At 42.7% G+C, this 17,027-nt stretch overlaps 1 protein-coding gene across 2 annotated transcripts in view; it reads right to left on the bottom strand.

The window, feature by feature from the left end:
- Nucleotides 1-990, bottom strand: part of LOC311141018 (prostaglandin G/H synthase 1-like) — a 93,210-nt gene extending 92,220 nt beyond the window's left edge. The window contains exons 1-2 of one of the 2 annotated variants that reach the window (XM_084176297.1): nucleotides 772-990; nucleotides 573-662 (exon numbers count right to left, since the gene is read on the bottom strand). In XM_084176297.1, the coding sequence (XP_084032423.1) occupies nucleotides 573-662; nucleotides 772-778 (97 nt within the window). In that variant the 5' untranslated portion in view covers nucleotides 779-990. The remainder of the gene's footprint in view (nucleotides 1-572; nucleotides 663-771) is intronic. The other variant, XM_084176296.1, reaches the window with a different exon arrangement.
- Between the last annotated feature and the right edge of the window lie 16,037 nt (nucleotides 991-17,027).

The raw sequence follows: 17,027 nt of genomic DNA, 5'->3' as shown, positions 1-17,027 counted from the left end.
AAGAATGGTGTTGCATTCCTCCAATAGAGTTCCAGACACTTGTGGAATCTATGCCAAGGCACATTGAAGCTGTTCTGGCAACTCATGGTGGCCCAATGCCTTATTAAGAAACTACATTGGGGGTTTCCTTTATTTTGGCAGTTAACTGTACCTCAAGGCAGGATTTTCTATGGTCCTATTTTAAAGGGATAGTTCACCCAAATTAATTACATATTTACATATAGGTTTCTTAAAGACAAGGAGAGACTGCAATCCATACTATGGTTAGCCACTGTCACCAACCATTAATTTATTATACAGTTAGCATACTCTAAATGTAATGGCCAAATAATATTTAAGTAACGTCAAATCAAGTCATCGAGTTTTGAGTGTATTCGTCTTTTTAAAAAAACGTAATACCTCTGACCTGTGCTTTAAAAAGGGCCTAAGGCTAAACCATTAGAAAACATGTAGAATTGCAAGGGGAAAAAATCCTGGGCCGGAACCCTGAAAAAGTTTGCAGCCCCCGGAAAACTTGGCAGCCCTGAGAATAATACTATAGGTTATAATAATACAAGATATTAGACACTTACCAACATCCGCAGAGGCGTCTTTGACCTCTTCCCCTGGACATGTTGGTAATCTTAGCAGCAGGATAAATGCCCATACGCACACGACGCACTCTAGAAACGCAATTATCAAAGTGAATTCATTGATAAACAAACTAAAATAACCAGGATTGCCGACTTTGATTAAATACATTCGCAGGGGAATTAACTGTAAGGAACTCACCTCTCATTGTAAGATTTAATGCGTAAAACGCACCTTCAGCGCGCGCGCTCTTCTCAGTACGGCAGTGCAAAAGAAAGTAAGTATTAGAGTACTCTCATAAATAAACACCCATACCCGATACGAAGTATTTTCTGACAGGAAACTGTTTAGATACCATCTAAAAACGGACAAGTCCACACAGAATTGCATACAGGACATTATGACTGCGACAGTAGCTGTGAAAGTTCCTTTGGTAGGAGCGAAACGAGTGGTGTAGCTCCCCATCTCCTGGTTCACTTCAGTATGACAAGTGCAGCCTACTCAACACCTTGGCTGGCAAGTGTGTAATGTAGTTTATTTTATTGGCTGGCTAGTGTGCAATGTAGCTAACTGGCTCCATCTATTGGTTGTTCTAAGAACATTACCCTTCATAGTGAAGATACTTTATACTAAATATGCCATTTAGCAGACGCTTTTTTCCAAAGCGACTTACAGTCATGCGTGCATACATTTTTGTGTATGGGTGGTCCCGGGGATCGAACCCACTACCTTGACGTTACAAGCGCCGTGCTCTACCAGCTGAGCTACAGAGGACCACGTAAAAGTAGTATGGATACTTGCTTTTCTTGCAATTGCAATATCATTGAATGTTGCAAATTACACACCCTGAAAATCGTCATCATCGTAAGGTGGCCCAGCAGTATAGAGGTAAAATGGTTTTATATTTGATATTCGGTTCTCTCTTGTCAATAGCTATTGAAACAAACATGCCATGACTATGAAGATAGTATATTCGGAATCAGGGGTGGATGGAGAAAAATCCATATTTGTATTTATTTTTTATAATAAGATTTCGGATTTCAATCTTCAATAGCTCTTACAAAGCATTCCATGACTATAAAAATTAAATATTCTGGATCGGGGATAGACAAAAACTTACAGAGTCACCATTTAGGATGTGGAGTTCCAGGTCCCAGTGGGAATTTACAATGCAGGAGGAACAAAATAAGAATAATAACAACCTTAAAAAAACACGAGGCTAGACTTGAACTTGCTTTTAGGCTACGTCCATTTGGCGCAGGCCCTACATGCAACACGCTTCTGCAGTGGGGAGCTTTACAGAAAGAAACCTCTTATTTTTCTTCTTCTGTGGGTTTTATGGCGGAATACACACAAAAAGGTGTATAACCACCACACACTGGACGGGGTTAAAAAATAAAATTTCAAAGAAAATTAATATGCGATGGGGAAAACTAACTTCATCCACCCAAATAAAAACAAAACTCCCACTTCTTCCTCCCTTCAAGTCTTCATATCTCCCTTCTCAGGCTCTGGGGCCTGAGAGGGTGGTAAGGCTCTATCCCAATATTGGACTAAAGGAGCCTAATGTTACTTCTTATTCCAAGGACCTTACCTGTTCTGTTTAAAGGGCGAATTGGCTCTTGACGCCAAAACAGCCAAATACTCCAATTAAACCTGAATCGATTCTCAATTGTGGTATGGTTCTAGAAACATAAATCACATAAAAATAATTTCACAAATGCACACTTACTGTAGACTGTTTTAACACAGTTTCAGCCAACAGTAATTGTCAGACAGTGAAAACACATTTGTGGCGTCTGTCTTCCGTTTACAAACAGGTGTTCGGAGATGCAGATAGCTAATTAGCACAGTTAGTCCACTCTGTCTTTCATCTGTTTTCCGTAAACAAGCGCTGTAACATGGAAATATGGCCGTGTGGGCAGCCTAACCCTATAAAGGTGTGTATCAATTTAATCTTTAGTTTTTTGAAAAATATTTATTGCCGATATTAAAGATACGGTCCTTATGCTTTCAAAACCGCAAAGCGGTGCGGCTCTTAACAAAACTCCCCCCTACAGAAGACGCCTTCATCCAATGACTCTTATGTGTAATGTAATGGAACTGAGAGTCATGATCAAGGGCTAGTACGTCTCGTGACAATACTCCATGCAACTCCTCCACCAAGAAGTCTTTCAGTCCCAGGAACCACTTCACCGCCTCCACAGTGATATCTATTTTCCTGGAGTTCCTGTTCACCTTGGCAGTGCCATTAATCACCATAGCTATAAAGGCCATAAAGTCCACCTTCTTAACCTGTAAAATATCTGGGTCCTGCTGGTGAAAGGCAACCCCTGCAGCATGCAGCGAAGGCCTATCCACCACTAGGGCTGTTACGGTGACCGTATCGCCAAACCGGCGGTCACAAGTCATGAAGGCAGTCAAATTCCACGTGACCGTTTAGTCACGGTAATTAGGCTTCTCCAAGCTCTGATGCTGCTGATGGTCATTAGTAGCCTACCAAACTTGCTAACTGCCTGGTACTCAGCACTCTATTGTCCCTCTAATCACACTGACATCAATGCAAATGTAATCAAAAATCTAATCAAACACTTAATGAGAGCCCATGAGCTCATGTTGCGTAACATTTATATAGGCTATGCAATTGCATGAGAAAAAACTGAGTGATGGCCTCTATTGAAAAGAGGAGGATCCCATCAGCTTTCTATAGGCTAGGCCTACTATATTTATTTCTCACCTTTCCGAATATTAAGCACATTGCTTTTCCTTACAACAGGAGTATAGCCTATCTGGCTGGCAAGAAAATGAACCACTGGAAAAGCGTCCTCCATTCGCTATTTAAGTGCATAGATGACATGTATTTTTTTCCGCTGCCCCTGTTTCGAGACAGGTGCATGTTAATGGTCCATTCTAAATCAAAACAAATTTCCCACATATATTATTTAGTATATGTAAAGACAAGATTAAATCAAGAATAGTCTAATGGGTGACAATACTAGCCTATCACTTGTGAATTATGTATTATCACTTGTGAATGATGCCCAGCGTAAGGCGATTTTTTTTCTAATCATAGTCTCACACCTTATGCAGCCTAGCCCATAGGCCTATATGTTTTGATAAGGTTTGTATCACAACTAAAGTGGCCAAATAACTTCTTAAAATTAAGCACATTAATCCGCTTTACAAGGGGTGTAGTGCCTAACTGTGTTTTTCTAGTTTGGTTGAAGATCATTTTCACCATAAAAATGCACCTTTATAATAAAAGCATTACATGCATAATCGCATTTGCGGTCACTTTTGATAATGGTGTTTTCCTGCTAATGGAACATTCGCAGTTATAGCCTACTGCCGTGTGCGCATTGCTGAGCTGATAATGTGAAGAAGAGTTTGTCAACATTTTAAGCTAAACGTTCTGATCTGTTGTGTCAGCCTCATTGCGTAAAAACGTTTTTTGGATGCTAGTGGTTGTATTAATTTGGGATCTATCGCATCCACAACTGTCCCAGACTATGTTTGGAATATTTATTTATCGCACAGAATAGATAAACTTTTGTAATATGGGGGATAGTAGATTGACATAGAATAGTACTTTTTCTGTTCATTAGGCCTACTCATCTTGTTGGCTGACGAAAAGTAAATGTGGACAGTTCTTCCAATATTTTCAATATGCACCTCGGAATTGGATAAGGACGTGCGCAGTTGCGTCCCCGATGTGTCTGCCTTCACTTGTAGCCTGTGAGAAAGACCCGATCACGTGATAGAGAGCCATGTAAGTGAGAGGTGCTTCGGAGCACCCAGCACTCAGGGAGAAGGGAATTATAATTATTATATTCGGCCACTGGCCGCAAAAGGTGTGGACTTTTTTAGGGGGCATTACGGCCAAACGAAGGGGATGCCACCGGAAAATTCAAGGCATTATCAAGTGCTTGTTAAATTGTGAATGAGAGACTGATGAAGTGTGTACAGCCTGCGCAAAAAAACAAAGCAGAGTTCATGCTTTTCATGCAACCTTTTTTTCAAATCATCATTAGAGTTGCTTCATGCAGCCTTACAATGTATAAAAAATCTAAACATATAGGCCAACATTTGTAGAATAACTAAAGTTACATGAATAACTCTAAATTAAGCAGATAGGAGTACCTAGTTATTTGTTAACTGCTCAACACAGAATAGCCGCATGTGTGGGTGGGGAACACTAATTGTTCCCAAAGACAAAGACAAAGAAACAAAAACCAATTAATACTCCTTTAGTCAGATTCAAATGTCAACTCCGATCCCTACAGGCTCTAGGGCCTTAGAAGGAAGAGCATCTTCAGACGGAATTCCTTGCAATGTTTCAGCTGTGAAGTCCCGGAGACCCAAGAACCTTTCAGCCGCAGATACAATTATGGCCAGTTCCTTGGACTTCTTGTTTGTTTGGACAGTACAATTAATCACATGCGCAATAAATGCCACAAAATCCACCTTCTTCATGATCAGCATATCACTTTTCCTCAACTGTTGAACAACACTCTGAATTTCCATAAGCTGCGGGGCAGCCACCGCCAAATCTTCAGCTTCACTCGCTCCTTCACCTATTTCAAGTGCCTCCGTGTAGGAGACCTGCTGTACAGCCCTGACCCTTGCCACTTCAAACTCAGGGGAATTGGGAATGTGATTTCCAGCACAATTGCAACACCGTACATCCTCAGATTCTTCAACAACATTATTTCGGCACACACTTGATACATGGCCATACCTTTTGCAATTTTGGCAAAACAGAAAAGAAACATCCTTTTTCTTCTTCTATGGCATTATGGTGGTCCGTATACAAACGTTAGAGGTGCATGTCGCTACCTATTGTACTGGAGTGTGTAGTCAATCACAGCTTACAGACTAAATTAATAAAGAAACCAATATGAAGAAAAACGAAACCCTCCTGGGTAAATCCAGGAGACAGCATCCCCTTTGCTTTAAACAAAACTTTCCATACATGTTTTCCCATGGAAGAAGTGGTCAGAAAGGGACATTTTGGGCCTGAATGCCAAAACATTCAGGAAATAGAGGCGCTCAAAGTTGCCTTATTTTGCATACCCAACCATACCATGAGACATCCATGTCTTCCTCACTGGAAAAGGTTAATGGTTGAGTTTGATATAATTTAAAACCTTACAAACAGGGTTGTAAACTATTGTATAATTTCTTAATTTTTAAAAGGAAAAAATGAAAGTCTTTAACCTTCAACATCAATGATAAAAAAAATGCGTAAACTCCGATTTTTTTTTTCTCCAGATTTGCAAATGTTGTAGCTTAGACTCTACTTTACATCATCTGAGGTTTTTGTGTTGTGCCCACCATCAGGTGAGACAAAATATGCTTTCGAATACAGGGTGGGTGTCATTTCATTCATAGAAATATAATTCATAGAATGGACCAATCCCTTCAGACCACTGCAATTTAACTGGACACCATTGAAATGTAATTGAAATTGTAACTTATAATTACTACCACAAAGATGGATGCCGATCTACCCATCGTCGAATGTCAACTTAAATGGTAATGTCTGTTCTATTACCTGTATTTCTATGATTTCAATAGGTTTCCTATGGAGGATTGAAAGTATAATTTCAAACAACAGATATTCCCTTTCAAGTCAACATTCTCTGATGTGTGCACCTCCAACCATCTTTGTGGTACCATTTGAAAGTCGAAATTTCAATTTTATTCCCATTTTAGTACTGTAGCAGTCGGGGGGGCTGGCCAACAGCTAACGAGAGTGTGAAGTAACACAAGCGTAGACAAAAAGTAACCTTTCTCCAGGGAAACAACCCAGGACTTTTATTCAGGGAAAGAAACAGAATGGGCCACAGCACTGGGTAACAATATAACCAAAACCTAGCTCGTCTTTGAGCCTTTCTACACAGGTCTTCCGGTCCCTCTCTGCTACCAGACAGCTAAGCTGTTTACCGGTGTATCCAACAAAAGAAAACAGAAATTCAATAGGCTTGTCCCTACTTGGGTCAGGTAGGTAACATCCGGTAGGTTCCTGTCCAGTTGGGTTTGATATTCCTCCCAGGGTTGGAGGGCCCTGCATGTCAGCTCTTGCTGCTCCAGACCAAAAAAACAGATTCTTCTTCTTCTATGAGGTTTAACGGCAGTTGGCATCCAATTTGTTGCATTACCGCCACCTACTAGACTGGAGTACAACTCCCTTATCTTTTCCTTGAAAAAAATTATAAAACAAAGCAAAGAAATACCCTACCATCTAACACTACACTCACAAATTCAAAATGATGACTAATAATTAACCCCACCCTCCTCCACTATTTAAATATATTCACTCCTACCTCATGCCCTCAACCTGAAATTATGGGACATTACCACTTAACACTCTCTGTAACTCTTCTGACGTCAAGTCTCGCACACCCAAATACCTCTCTGCAGCTGCCACCACAACCCCTATTTTCTTCGACTTGCGTTCCATCCCTGCAGTACAATTAATAACCATTGCTATAAACTCTAAAAATCCAATCTTAATGAAACATATATCACTTGCTTGCCTATCCCTCTGTACTGGTACATATCTACTACTCTCACCACTCCCCCCCCCCCTTGACCCCTCTTCCTCTACTTTCTTCACTCCTCCGCATATGACAACTTCTTCTCTACTCTTACCCTGGAAACCTCAGCCTGCTTCTCTCGCACGGGACATGTCTGATCCCCAGCCCCATGGCCACCCCTACAATTAGCACATACCACTACTTTCCCCAATGCTTCACATTCCTTTGTCTCATGCCCTTCTGCACACTTCTCACACCTTGGAACCTCCCTCCTACATACTGCTGCCACATGCCCATAAGTTTGACACCTGTAACATTGTAATGTACTCGGCACATAAGCTCGTACAGGATAACTTATATATACACTAACTTCACTTTGTCAGGTCAAACCTCAACTTCAAAACTCAAAAGAACAGACAATGACTCTTCTGTTTCCCCACTCTCGCCACCCTGTTTGTGTCGCACTAAACGACGAACATCACACACCCCGGGAATCTTCCCCTTCAGTTGGTCCACTTCTACATTTACTGCTACCCCAGTAATCACTCCTTTCAATGGCACCCTTTTCTTGAGAGTGAAACAATTCACAATTCTTTCCCCCATTTGTTTAACTCTGAGCGCCTTCTCCCTCTGCCCAACAGAAACACAAACAATTATCACTAGACCACTTCTGGTTACCCTCACCGATTCCACTATACCCAATGCTTTTTTCACCCATCTTGTAACCACAAATGGATCAGCCAAAAGGCAAGGGTCCACTCTTTCCAAAAACTTCACTCCTACTGTCACAGACTAATCTTTATCCTGACCCTCTGTGCAAGCCTCTGGCTCCGAGCACTTCACCACATCTACCACCTCCGATACTTCAACCTCATTCGCTTTCATTTCTCCTCCTGGCTTCAACTCACTTTGCTTACATTTCCTACCATTCTTCTTTAACAAACCTTCTCCCTTTTCCCCGCTATTTTTTACAGTTACAGACTCAAGCTCACAGTCTTCCTCCCTCTCTCTCTTAGACCTCCTCTGCCTCTCTTTTTCCCTCCATTCCTCCTCCGTCATCCAAGTATACGTCTCCTTATGATAATACTGCATTTCTCCTAACATCCATCTGCATCTTGCCTTCTCAAGGGACTCCATTTTCCACCGCCTCTCCGAGTCGTTTCGAAAAAGGCCCTCCTCCAAAAAACAGATCTGGCCAAAGCCAGGTTAAAACAGCCACCGCCCAAGCTCCAAACTAATTAATTTCAGGTGTGTGTAATTAGGCTCTTACCATTCCGGGCCATCCTCTCTCTTGGCCAGCAGATGTAGCCAATGAGCAGGAATATACCACCCTTCACACACCCACCCTCTCACTCCATCACAGTACATTTACAGTATCAGCCAAAACATGACACCCATCCTGTATTCAAATGCATGTTGTGTCTCAACCGATGGCGGGCACAACACAAAAATCTCAGATGATGTAAAATAGGGTCTAAGCTACAACATATGTGAATATTTGACAACCCTGTTTGTAAGCTTAATCTCAACCATTTATCTTTCCTAGTGATGAAGACAGACATGGATGTCTCATGGTATGGTGGGGTATGCAAAAGAGGTCAACTTTGAGCATCTTTATCTCATGAATGTTTTGGCGATGGGCAAATATGTATGGAAGGTTTCGTTCAAATCAAAAGGGGTGCTGTCAAAAGGTGATTGAATTCAAATGCATTTACACTCCTACCTAAGTTTGTACTGCTAAGAAAATAAAAAAGAGCCCTACTAAATTCTAAAAAGAACTCCACCATCCCCACATTTTAGCAATCAAGGTGACAGACAGGGACACATTTTCAACAGAATCGGCGGAATGAATACACCAGTGGAGGCTGCTGAGGGGAGGACAGCTCATAATAATGGCTGGAATGGAGTCAATGGAATGGTATCAAACACATCAAACATTTGGTTTCCATGTGGTTAAAACCACTCCATTGACTCCATTCCAGCCATTATTATGAGGCAACCTCCCCTCAGCAGCATCCACTGGAATACACCCCTGATCACACACAAACATAGTTAACATTAATAGCAGCCACATACAAACAGCATGATCACTTTGCTCGGTAATTCCTTCTTGCATCTATGCGCTCTCCTCCTCTCACCTTTTCCCTTCGCTTGTGGACTTCAGTGCACAACACATCAGCTGTCTGTGACCAGGTGAAAAAACCTTTCCAAGCCAAACCTTCATATCATAACCGCTAACCGCTCCTACATTGTTGTCACCATATTAGCTAACGTCAGAGTCAACATGCAGTGCCTTCGGAAAGTACTCAGATCCCTTGTGTTACGGATACAGGTATCCTGTGTCTTTTTCCTCTCCTTCTGCCCTAATCACAGGTGTCCTTTATGTTCCTGATTGGTGGTCGTTGGGGTGTCTGCTGATTGCTGAGGTGGACCAATCAGTGGACATTCCTCTGCATTGCACCACCTGTTTCTGGTTTTTCAATCACACATCCCATTGTTTAAAAGCCGGTCAGTTGTGTTTGTTGTGAGAGACGATTTCCGTATGTGAGTATGGATACTGTGGTGTCCTGTGTTTTGTGTACTCACTCATTTGCTGGTTACTCTGTTTGGTAACTTCGTGTGTTTCTGGGAAAAGGGGAATTTAAGCAAGTTGCCCTTGGGCGTACATTACCCGTAGGAAGAAAACTGTCTAAAAACACTAGTTAGACCTGAGCGGACAACCCACTGTATTTTTGTATGATTAGCAGTAGCTTAGCGGTTCTTGAGGCAGGCAAGATCAGTTTAGGTTTTTTTTACACTAGTGTTTCATTTCTTGGGTCCTGCTCAGCCCTTTTTCCCAAACCTTTACAGTGTGTTCAAAAATAAACCTTTTATGTTTGACGGTAGTTTATGGTTGTCGTGTAGTTTTTGTTCTCACTGTTCCATGTCACGTTTCTAATTCGCATGAATTATGTTACGGGTCTCTTGTCCAGCCACCCTAGACGTTTAAAGCCACGAGGTTCGTAACACCTTGCCTTTTCCACATTTTGTTATGTTACAGCATTATTCTAAAATTGATAAACATCGACACACAATACCCCATAATGACAAAGTGGAAACAGGTTTTTATAAATTGTTGCAAATGTATAAAAAATAAATAAATACCTTATTTACAGAAGTATTCAGACACTTTCTTATGAGACTTGAAATTGAGCTCAGGTGCATCCTGTTTCCACTGATCATCCTTGAGATGTTTCGACAACTTGATTGGAGTCCACCTGTGGTAAATGCAATTGATTGGGCATGATTTGGAAAGAATATAGAATATAAACACACCTGTCTATATAAGGTCCCACAGTTGACAGTGTATGTCAGAGCAAAAACCAAGCCATGAGGTCAAAGGAATTGTCCGTAGAGCTCCGAGACAGGATTTTGTCAAGGCACAGATCTGGGGAAGGGTACCAAAATAATTCTGCAGCATTGAAGGTCCCCAAGAAAACAGTGGCCTTCATGTTTGGAACCACCAAGACTCTTCCTAGAGCTGGCCGCCAGGCCAAACTGAGCAATCTGGGGAGAAGGGCCTTGGTCTTGGAGGTGACCAAGAACCCGATGGACACTCTGACAGAGCTTCAGCGTTCCTCTGTGGAGATGGGAGAACCTTCCAGAAGGACAACCATCTCTGCAGCACTCCACCATCATGCCTTTATGGTTGAGCCAGACAGAAGCCACTCCTCAATAAAAGGCACATGACAGCCCGCTTGGAGTTTGCCAAAAGGCACCTAAAGGACTCTCAGACCATGAGAAACAAGATTCTCTTGTCTGATGAAACCAAGACTGAACTCTTTGGCCTGAATGCCAAGCGTCACGTCTGGAGGAAACCTGGCACCATCCCTACGGTGAAGCATGGTGGTGGCAGCATCATGCTGTGGGGATGTTTTTCAGCGGCAGGGACTGGGAGACTAGTCCGGATCGAGGGAAAGATGAACAGAGCAAAGTACAGAAAGATCCTTATTGAACACCTGCTCCAGAGCGCTCAGGACCTCAGACTGGGTTGAAGGTTCACCTTCCAACAGGACAACGACCCTAAGCAAACAGCCAAGACACTGCAGGAGTGGCTTCGGTACAGTCTCTGAATGTCCTTGAGTGGCCCAACCAGAGCCCGCACATGAACCCAATCGAACATTTCTGGAGAGACCTGAAAATAGCTGTCCAGCGACGCTCCCCATCCAACCTGACAGTTTGAGAGGATCTGCAGAGAAGAATGGGAGAAACTCCCCAAATACAAGTGTGCCAAGCCGGAGGAGATGGCTGCCGTTTTACGGGCTCCTAACCAATTGTGCTATTTTGTGGGTTTATTCACATTGTTTGTATCTTATTTTGTACATAATGTTTCTGCCATTGTCTCTTATGACCGAAAAGAGCTTTTGGATATCAGAACAGAGATTACTCACCTTGAACTGGACAAAGAGTTATTAGTTTACGAGTCGGACGCTAAGGATTTACTGCTGACACCGGACCAGGCCAAAATACCCATCATTTGCATGAAGAAGAGACGCCGATACAGGGGACGCAGGTCCGGGTGCCTTGTGAGAATTTGTCGGAGAGTGGGTTACCCGCCTCTACCATCCGTCCTATTGGCCAACATGCAATCATTGGAGAATATACTGGATAAGCGCCGTTCAAGACTATCCTACCAACGGGACATAAAAAACTGTAATATCTTATATTTCACCGAGTCGTGGCTTAACGACGACATGGATAATATACAGTTGGCTGGATTTTCCGTGCATCTGCAAAACAGAACAGCTGCCTCCGGTAAGACAAGGGTTGGCGGTCTGTGTCTATTTGTCAATCTAATTTTTAGGAAGTCTCAAGGTTTTGATCGCCTGAGTTAGAGTATTTAATGATAAGCTGTAGACCACACTATTTACCAAGAGACTTTTCATCTATATTTATCGTAGCTCTTTATTTACCACCACAAACCGATGCTGGCACTAAGACCGCACTCAATGAGCTGTATAAGGCCATAAGCAAACAAGAAAATGCTCATCCAGAGGCGGCGCTCCTAGTAGCCGGGGACTTTAATGCAGGGAAACTTCAATCCTTTTTACCTAATTTCTACCAGCATGTTACATGTGCAACCAGAGGATAAAAAAACTCTAGACCACCTTTACTCCACACACAGAGACACGTACAAAGCTCTCCCTCGCCCTCCATTTGGCAAATCTGACCATAATTATATCCTCCTGATTCCAAGCAAAAACTAAAGCAGGTAGTACCAGTGACTCACTCAATACGGAAGTGGTCAGATGACGCAGATGCTAAGCTACAGGACTGTTTTGCTAGCACAGACTGGAACATGTTCCGGGATTCATCCGATGGCATTGAGGAGTATACCACATCAGTCACCGGCTTCATCAATAAGTGCATCGATGATGTCATCCCCACAGTGACCGTACGTACATACCAGAAGCCATGGATTACAGGCACCATCCGCACTGAGCTAAAAGGTAGAGATCTGGACTCTATTCCGGACGCTTATAAGAAATCTCGCTATGCCCTCCAACAAACCATCAAGAAGACAAAGCGTCAATACAGGACTAAGATTGAATCCTACTACACCGGCTCCGACGCTCGTCGGATGGGGCAGGGCTTGCAAACTATTACGGACTACAAAGGGAAGCCCAGCCGCGAGCTGCCCAGTGACACGAGCCTACCAGACAAGCTAAATGACTTCTATGCGCACTTCGAGGCAAGCAACACGGAAGCATGCATGAGAGCACCAGCTGTTCCGGTCAACTGTGTGATCACGCTCTCCGTAGCCGATGTGAGTAAGACCTTTAAACAGGTCAACATTCACAAGGCCGCAGGGCCAGACGGATTACCAGGATGTATACTCCGAGCATGCGCTGACTAACTGGCAAGTGTCTTCACTGACATTTTCAACCTGTCTCTGACCGAGTCTGTAATACCTACATGTTTCAAGCTGACCACCATAGTCCCTGAGCCCAAGAGGTAACTTGCCTAAATGACTACAATCCCGTAGCACTCACGTCTGTAGCCATGAAGTGCTTTGAAAGGCTGGTCATGGCTCACATCAACACCATCATCCCAGAAACCCTAGCCCCAACAGATCCACAGATGACGCAATCTCTATTGCACTCCACACTGCCATTTCCCACTTGGACAAAAATAACACCTACGTGCGAATGCTATTTATTGACTACAGCTCAGCATTCAACACCATAGTGCCCTAAAAGCTCATCACTAAGCTAAGGACCCTGGGACTAAACACCTCCCTCTGCAACTGGATCCTGGACTTCCTGACAGGCCGCCCCCAGGTGGTAAGGGTAGGCAACAACACATCTGCCACGCTGATCCTCAACACAGGGGCCCCTCAGGGGTGCGTGCTCAATCCCCTCCTGTACTCCCTGTTCACCCATGACTGCGTGGCCAAGCACGACTCCAACACCATCATTAAGTTCGCCGACAACACAACGGTGGTAGGCCTGATCACCGACAACAATGAGACAGCCTATAGGGAGGAGGTCAGAGATCTGGCAGTGTGGTGCCAGGACAACAACCTCTCACTCAATGTGAGCAAGAAAAAGGAGATGATCATGTACTACAGGAAAAGGAGGGCCGAGCACACCCCCATTCTCATCGAGGGGGCTGTAGTGGAGCAGTTTGAGAGCTTCAAGTTCCTTGGTGTCCACATCACCAACAAACTTATATGGTCCAAACACACCAAGACAGTCGGGAAGAGGGCACGACAATGCCTATTCCCCCCCAGTAGACTGAAAAGATTTGGCATGGGTCCTCAGATCCTCAAAAAGTTATACAGCTGCACCATTGAGAGCATCATGACTGGTTGCATCACCGCCTTGTATGGCAACTGCTCTGCCTCCGACCGCAAGGTGCTACAGAGTAAGTGCGTACGGCCCAGTACATCACTGGGGCCAAGCTTCCTGCCATCCAGGATCTCTATACCAGTCGGTGTCAGAGGAAGGCCCTAAAAATTGTCAAAGACTCCAGCCAACCAAGTCATAGATTGTTCTCTCTGCTACCGCACGGCAAGCGGTAGGTCCAAAAGGATTCTTAACAGCTTCTACCCCCCAAGCCATAAGACTGCTGAACATCTAATCAAATGGCTAACTGGACTATTTGCATTGACCCCCCCCTCCCCCCCTTTTTTTTACGCTACTGCTACTTGCTGTTTATTATGTATGCATAGTCACTTTACCCCTACCTACCTGTACATATTACGTCAATTACCTCGAATAACCTGTACCCCCGCAAATTGACTAGGTACCGGTACCCCCTGTATATAGCTTTGTTATTGTTATTTTATTGTTGCTCTTTTATTTTTTTACTTTAGTTTATTTAGTCAATATTTTCTAAACTCTTATTTTTCTTAAAACTGCATTGTTGGTTAAGGGCTTGTAATTAAGCATTTCACGGTAAGGTCTACACCTGTTGTATTCGATTTTAGATTTTAGATTTGTAGCGTCATACCCAAGAAGACGCAAGGTTGTAATCGCTGCCAAAGGTGCTTCAACAAAGTACTGAGTAAAGGGTCTGAATACTTATGTAAATGTCATGTTATTATTATATATATATATCTTTTTTTTTATAAAACCTGTTTTTGCTTTGTCATTATGGGGTATTGTGTGTAGATTGATGAGGGGGCAAAAAATAATAATCCATTTTAGAATAAGGCTGTAATGTAACAAAATGTGGAAAAAGTCAAGGGGTCTGAATACTTTCCGAATACACTGTAGCTACTATCATGCAGTAAACCTGCTACAGTCATGCATTACAGTGTACAGTCAGCAAGCAGTTTAGCAGTTTCACTGGCAGGCCCTGGTGGCAATAAATTAATCAAACCAAAAGCTTACCTTGACTTGGAAAATTTTCCGGATGATAAGCTATTCAATACAGACAGGGAATCTGAGCATACTACAATTCTGACAGGTTGAACGTCCTCCACCCACTGGAGGGCAGCTACTATCGCCAACAGTCCAACAGTCTTTGATATTTCTCCACATCAAATTCAGTAATGTAAACTCCTGCTACTGTGCGACCACTATCTGGGTCCTTGGAGCCATCTGTAAAAAAAACTGTAAAAAACTGTAAAAGCTTCTACCAATGTAATCGTTAAGCAGTACCATAGAAATTGATAAATTATCTTTATATCTGTGACATTATAGCGTCTGTGACAGCAGGGCATCACTATTGAGGCTACAACCCATAGGAATCCCCACCCATTTGACTGCTTTGACTACTTTAAAATCGTGGAAGCATGGTGGAAGCCCTCAATGGCCCTGCCCATGCTAAAATGCCCTTTTTGCCACTAAAGGCCTCTATCATTCTCTATGACCAGTATATTATTTTTCTTCTTCTAAGGTTTTATGGCGTACCACAACTAAGTGCTGTATTGTCGCCACCAACTGGATGGGGGTGAATACATTCTCAAAAGAAAAGCAGTGTAGGCTGCAGTGTAGGCCTACTGGTATTCACTACCATGGGACCTTTAGACATACTTGATCTTTCTACCTGTTTGACAGCCTCCACATAGAAGACTCTCTAAACCGCCCTGATTTTGGCAATCTCTTTCACCCTAATTGGGCATTCCAAGGACTTCAATTCATGATCTCCACCACAGTTACAGTACTTTGTTCCTTCGTCATTCTCTTCTGCTACACATTCTCCTTCATAGTGAGTTTTCCCACATATCCCACACCTTTGCATCTTCTTCTTCTTCTCCTTTGGTATTTATTGGCAGACTATTTTAACTACCAAAATAATACAATAAATTAAACTCTGCATCCATTTATGCCATTGTTCCCTCTCCCACACCTTGGCTTCTCCTTTCGGCAGACACTTGATACATGTCCAAACATTTGACAGTGGCTACATTGCAAAGGCCTGTATACAAACACTCTGACATTACAGAAACCTTTTTGCACCAGCCCTTTTGTAGCCGTAGCTCCTCCTACAGAGACAAACCAAAGATAGTTAATCCAATCAAACAACACAAGATTCAAAATTACAAATAACATTCTCAATAGTATAAGGTAGGCTACCATAAATTAATACAAGTAAATGATAATTATAAGACTTCAATTTAAGGGTATACTTAAACAGTAGGCCAATAGGATAACATTTCAAACTGTTCACATGGTAAACTTCCCACTTATACTATACCATAGCCTACCTGGTTTGAACCCCGGGAACCCCTACTTTCAGCCAGGGGTAAACAACAGATTGCTGCAACCTGATTGGCTGAATGCGGTGTGCAACATCCGGAAGTTGTCCGAAAATCCCCAAATGGTGGTGGAAAATGTTGTTTTAGGCGGCACGCCATTAAAGCTAGTTAAGGAGGAAACCGATGCCTTTGCAGCCTTAATGGAGGATGTTTTATGTACGAACCCGTCGCGGGGGGACACGAGTGTATTACCAGCTGGGCACATTAAGCCTAGACGATAGTGGATATCCATAGCCCCCACTAGCGGCTGCCCAGGCTAGAATCTCCTGCCTCAGGTTAACCACAGCATGTTTGTAGTAGACAGAAGGAGACTTCAATGGCAACAACAATTCTGATTTCAATGATTTACTATAAAGATGACATAATTAGCAAATATAAAACGTGTATTTCTTTTAAATAGTTTATATAAATACATGTCATGATAAATCTGCAACGATAAGATATAACAATGATATGCACGAGGACGTGCTGTCAAAATTATTTTGCAGCGCTAATAATACACAAGTAATTATTGCAAACATGTTATTTATTGTGTGCCGCTATGTCGGCATGATGCAACTGAGATAGACATGAATGAAAGTGACTTGTATGTAGGAGTTCTTGTAAGTCTTTCACATCAGTGCAGGTTAAGAAAATGAGACCAAAAGAGAAATCCACTTTAGGCTATTGAG

This window comes from Coregonus lavaretus (genome assembly GCF_964263955.1).
Source record: "Coregonus lavaretus genome assembly, chromosome: 14".
NCBI lineage: Eukaryota > Metazoa > Chordata > Actinopteri > Salmoniformes > Salmonidae > Coregonus > Coregonus lavaretus.
Note: the sequence above shows the minus strand (reverse complement) of the source record. Positions and strands in the feature narration are given on the sequence as shown.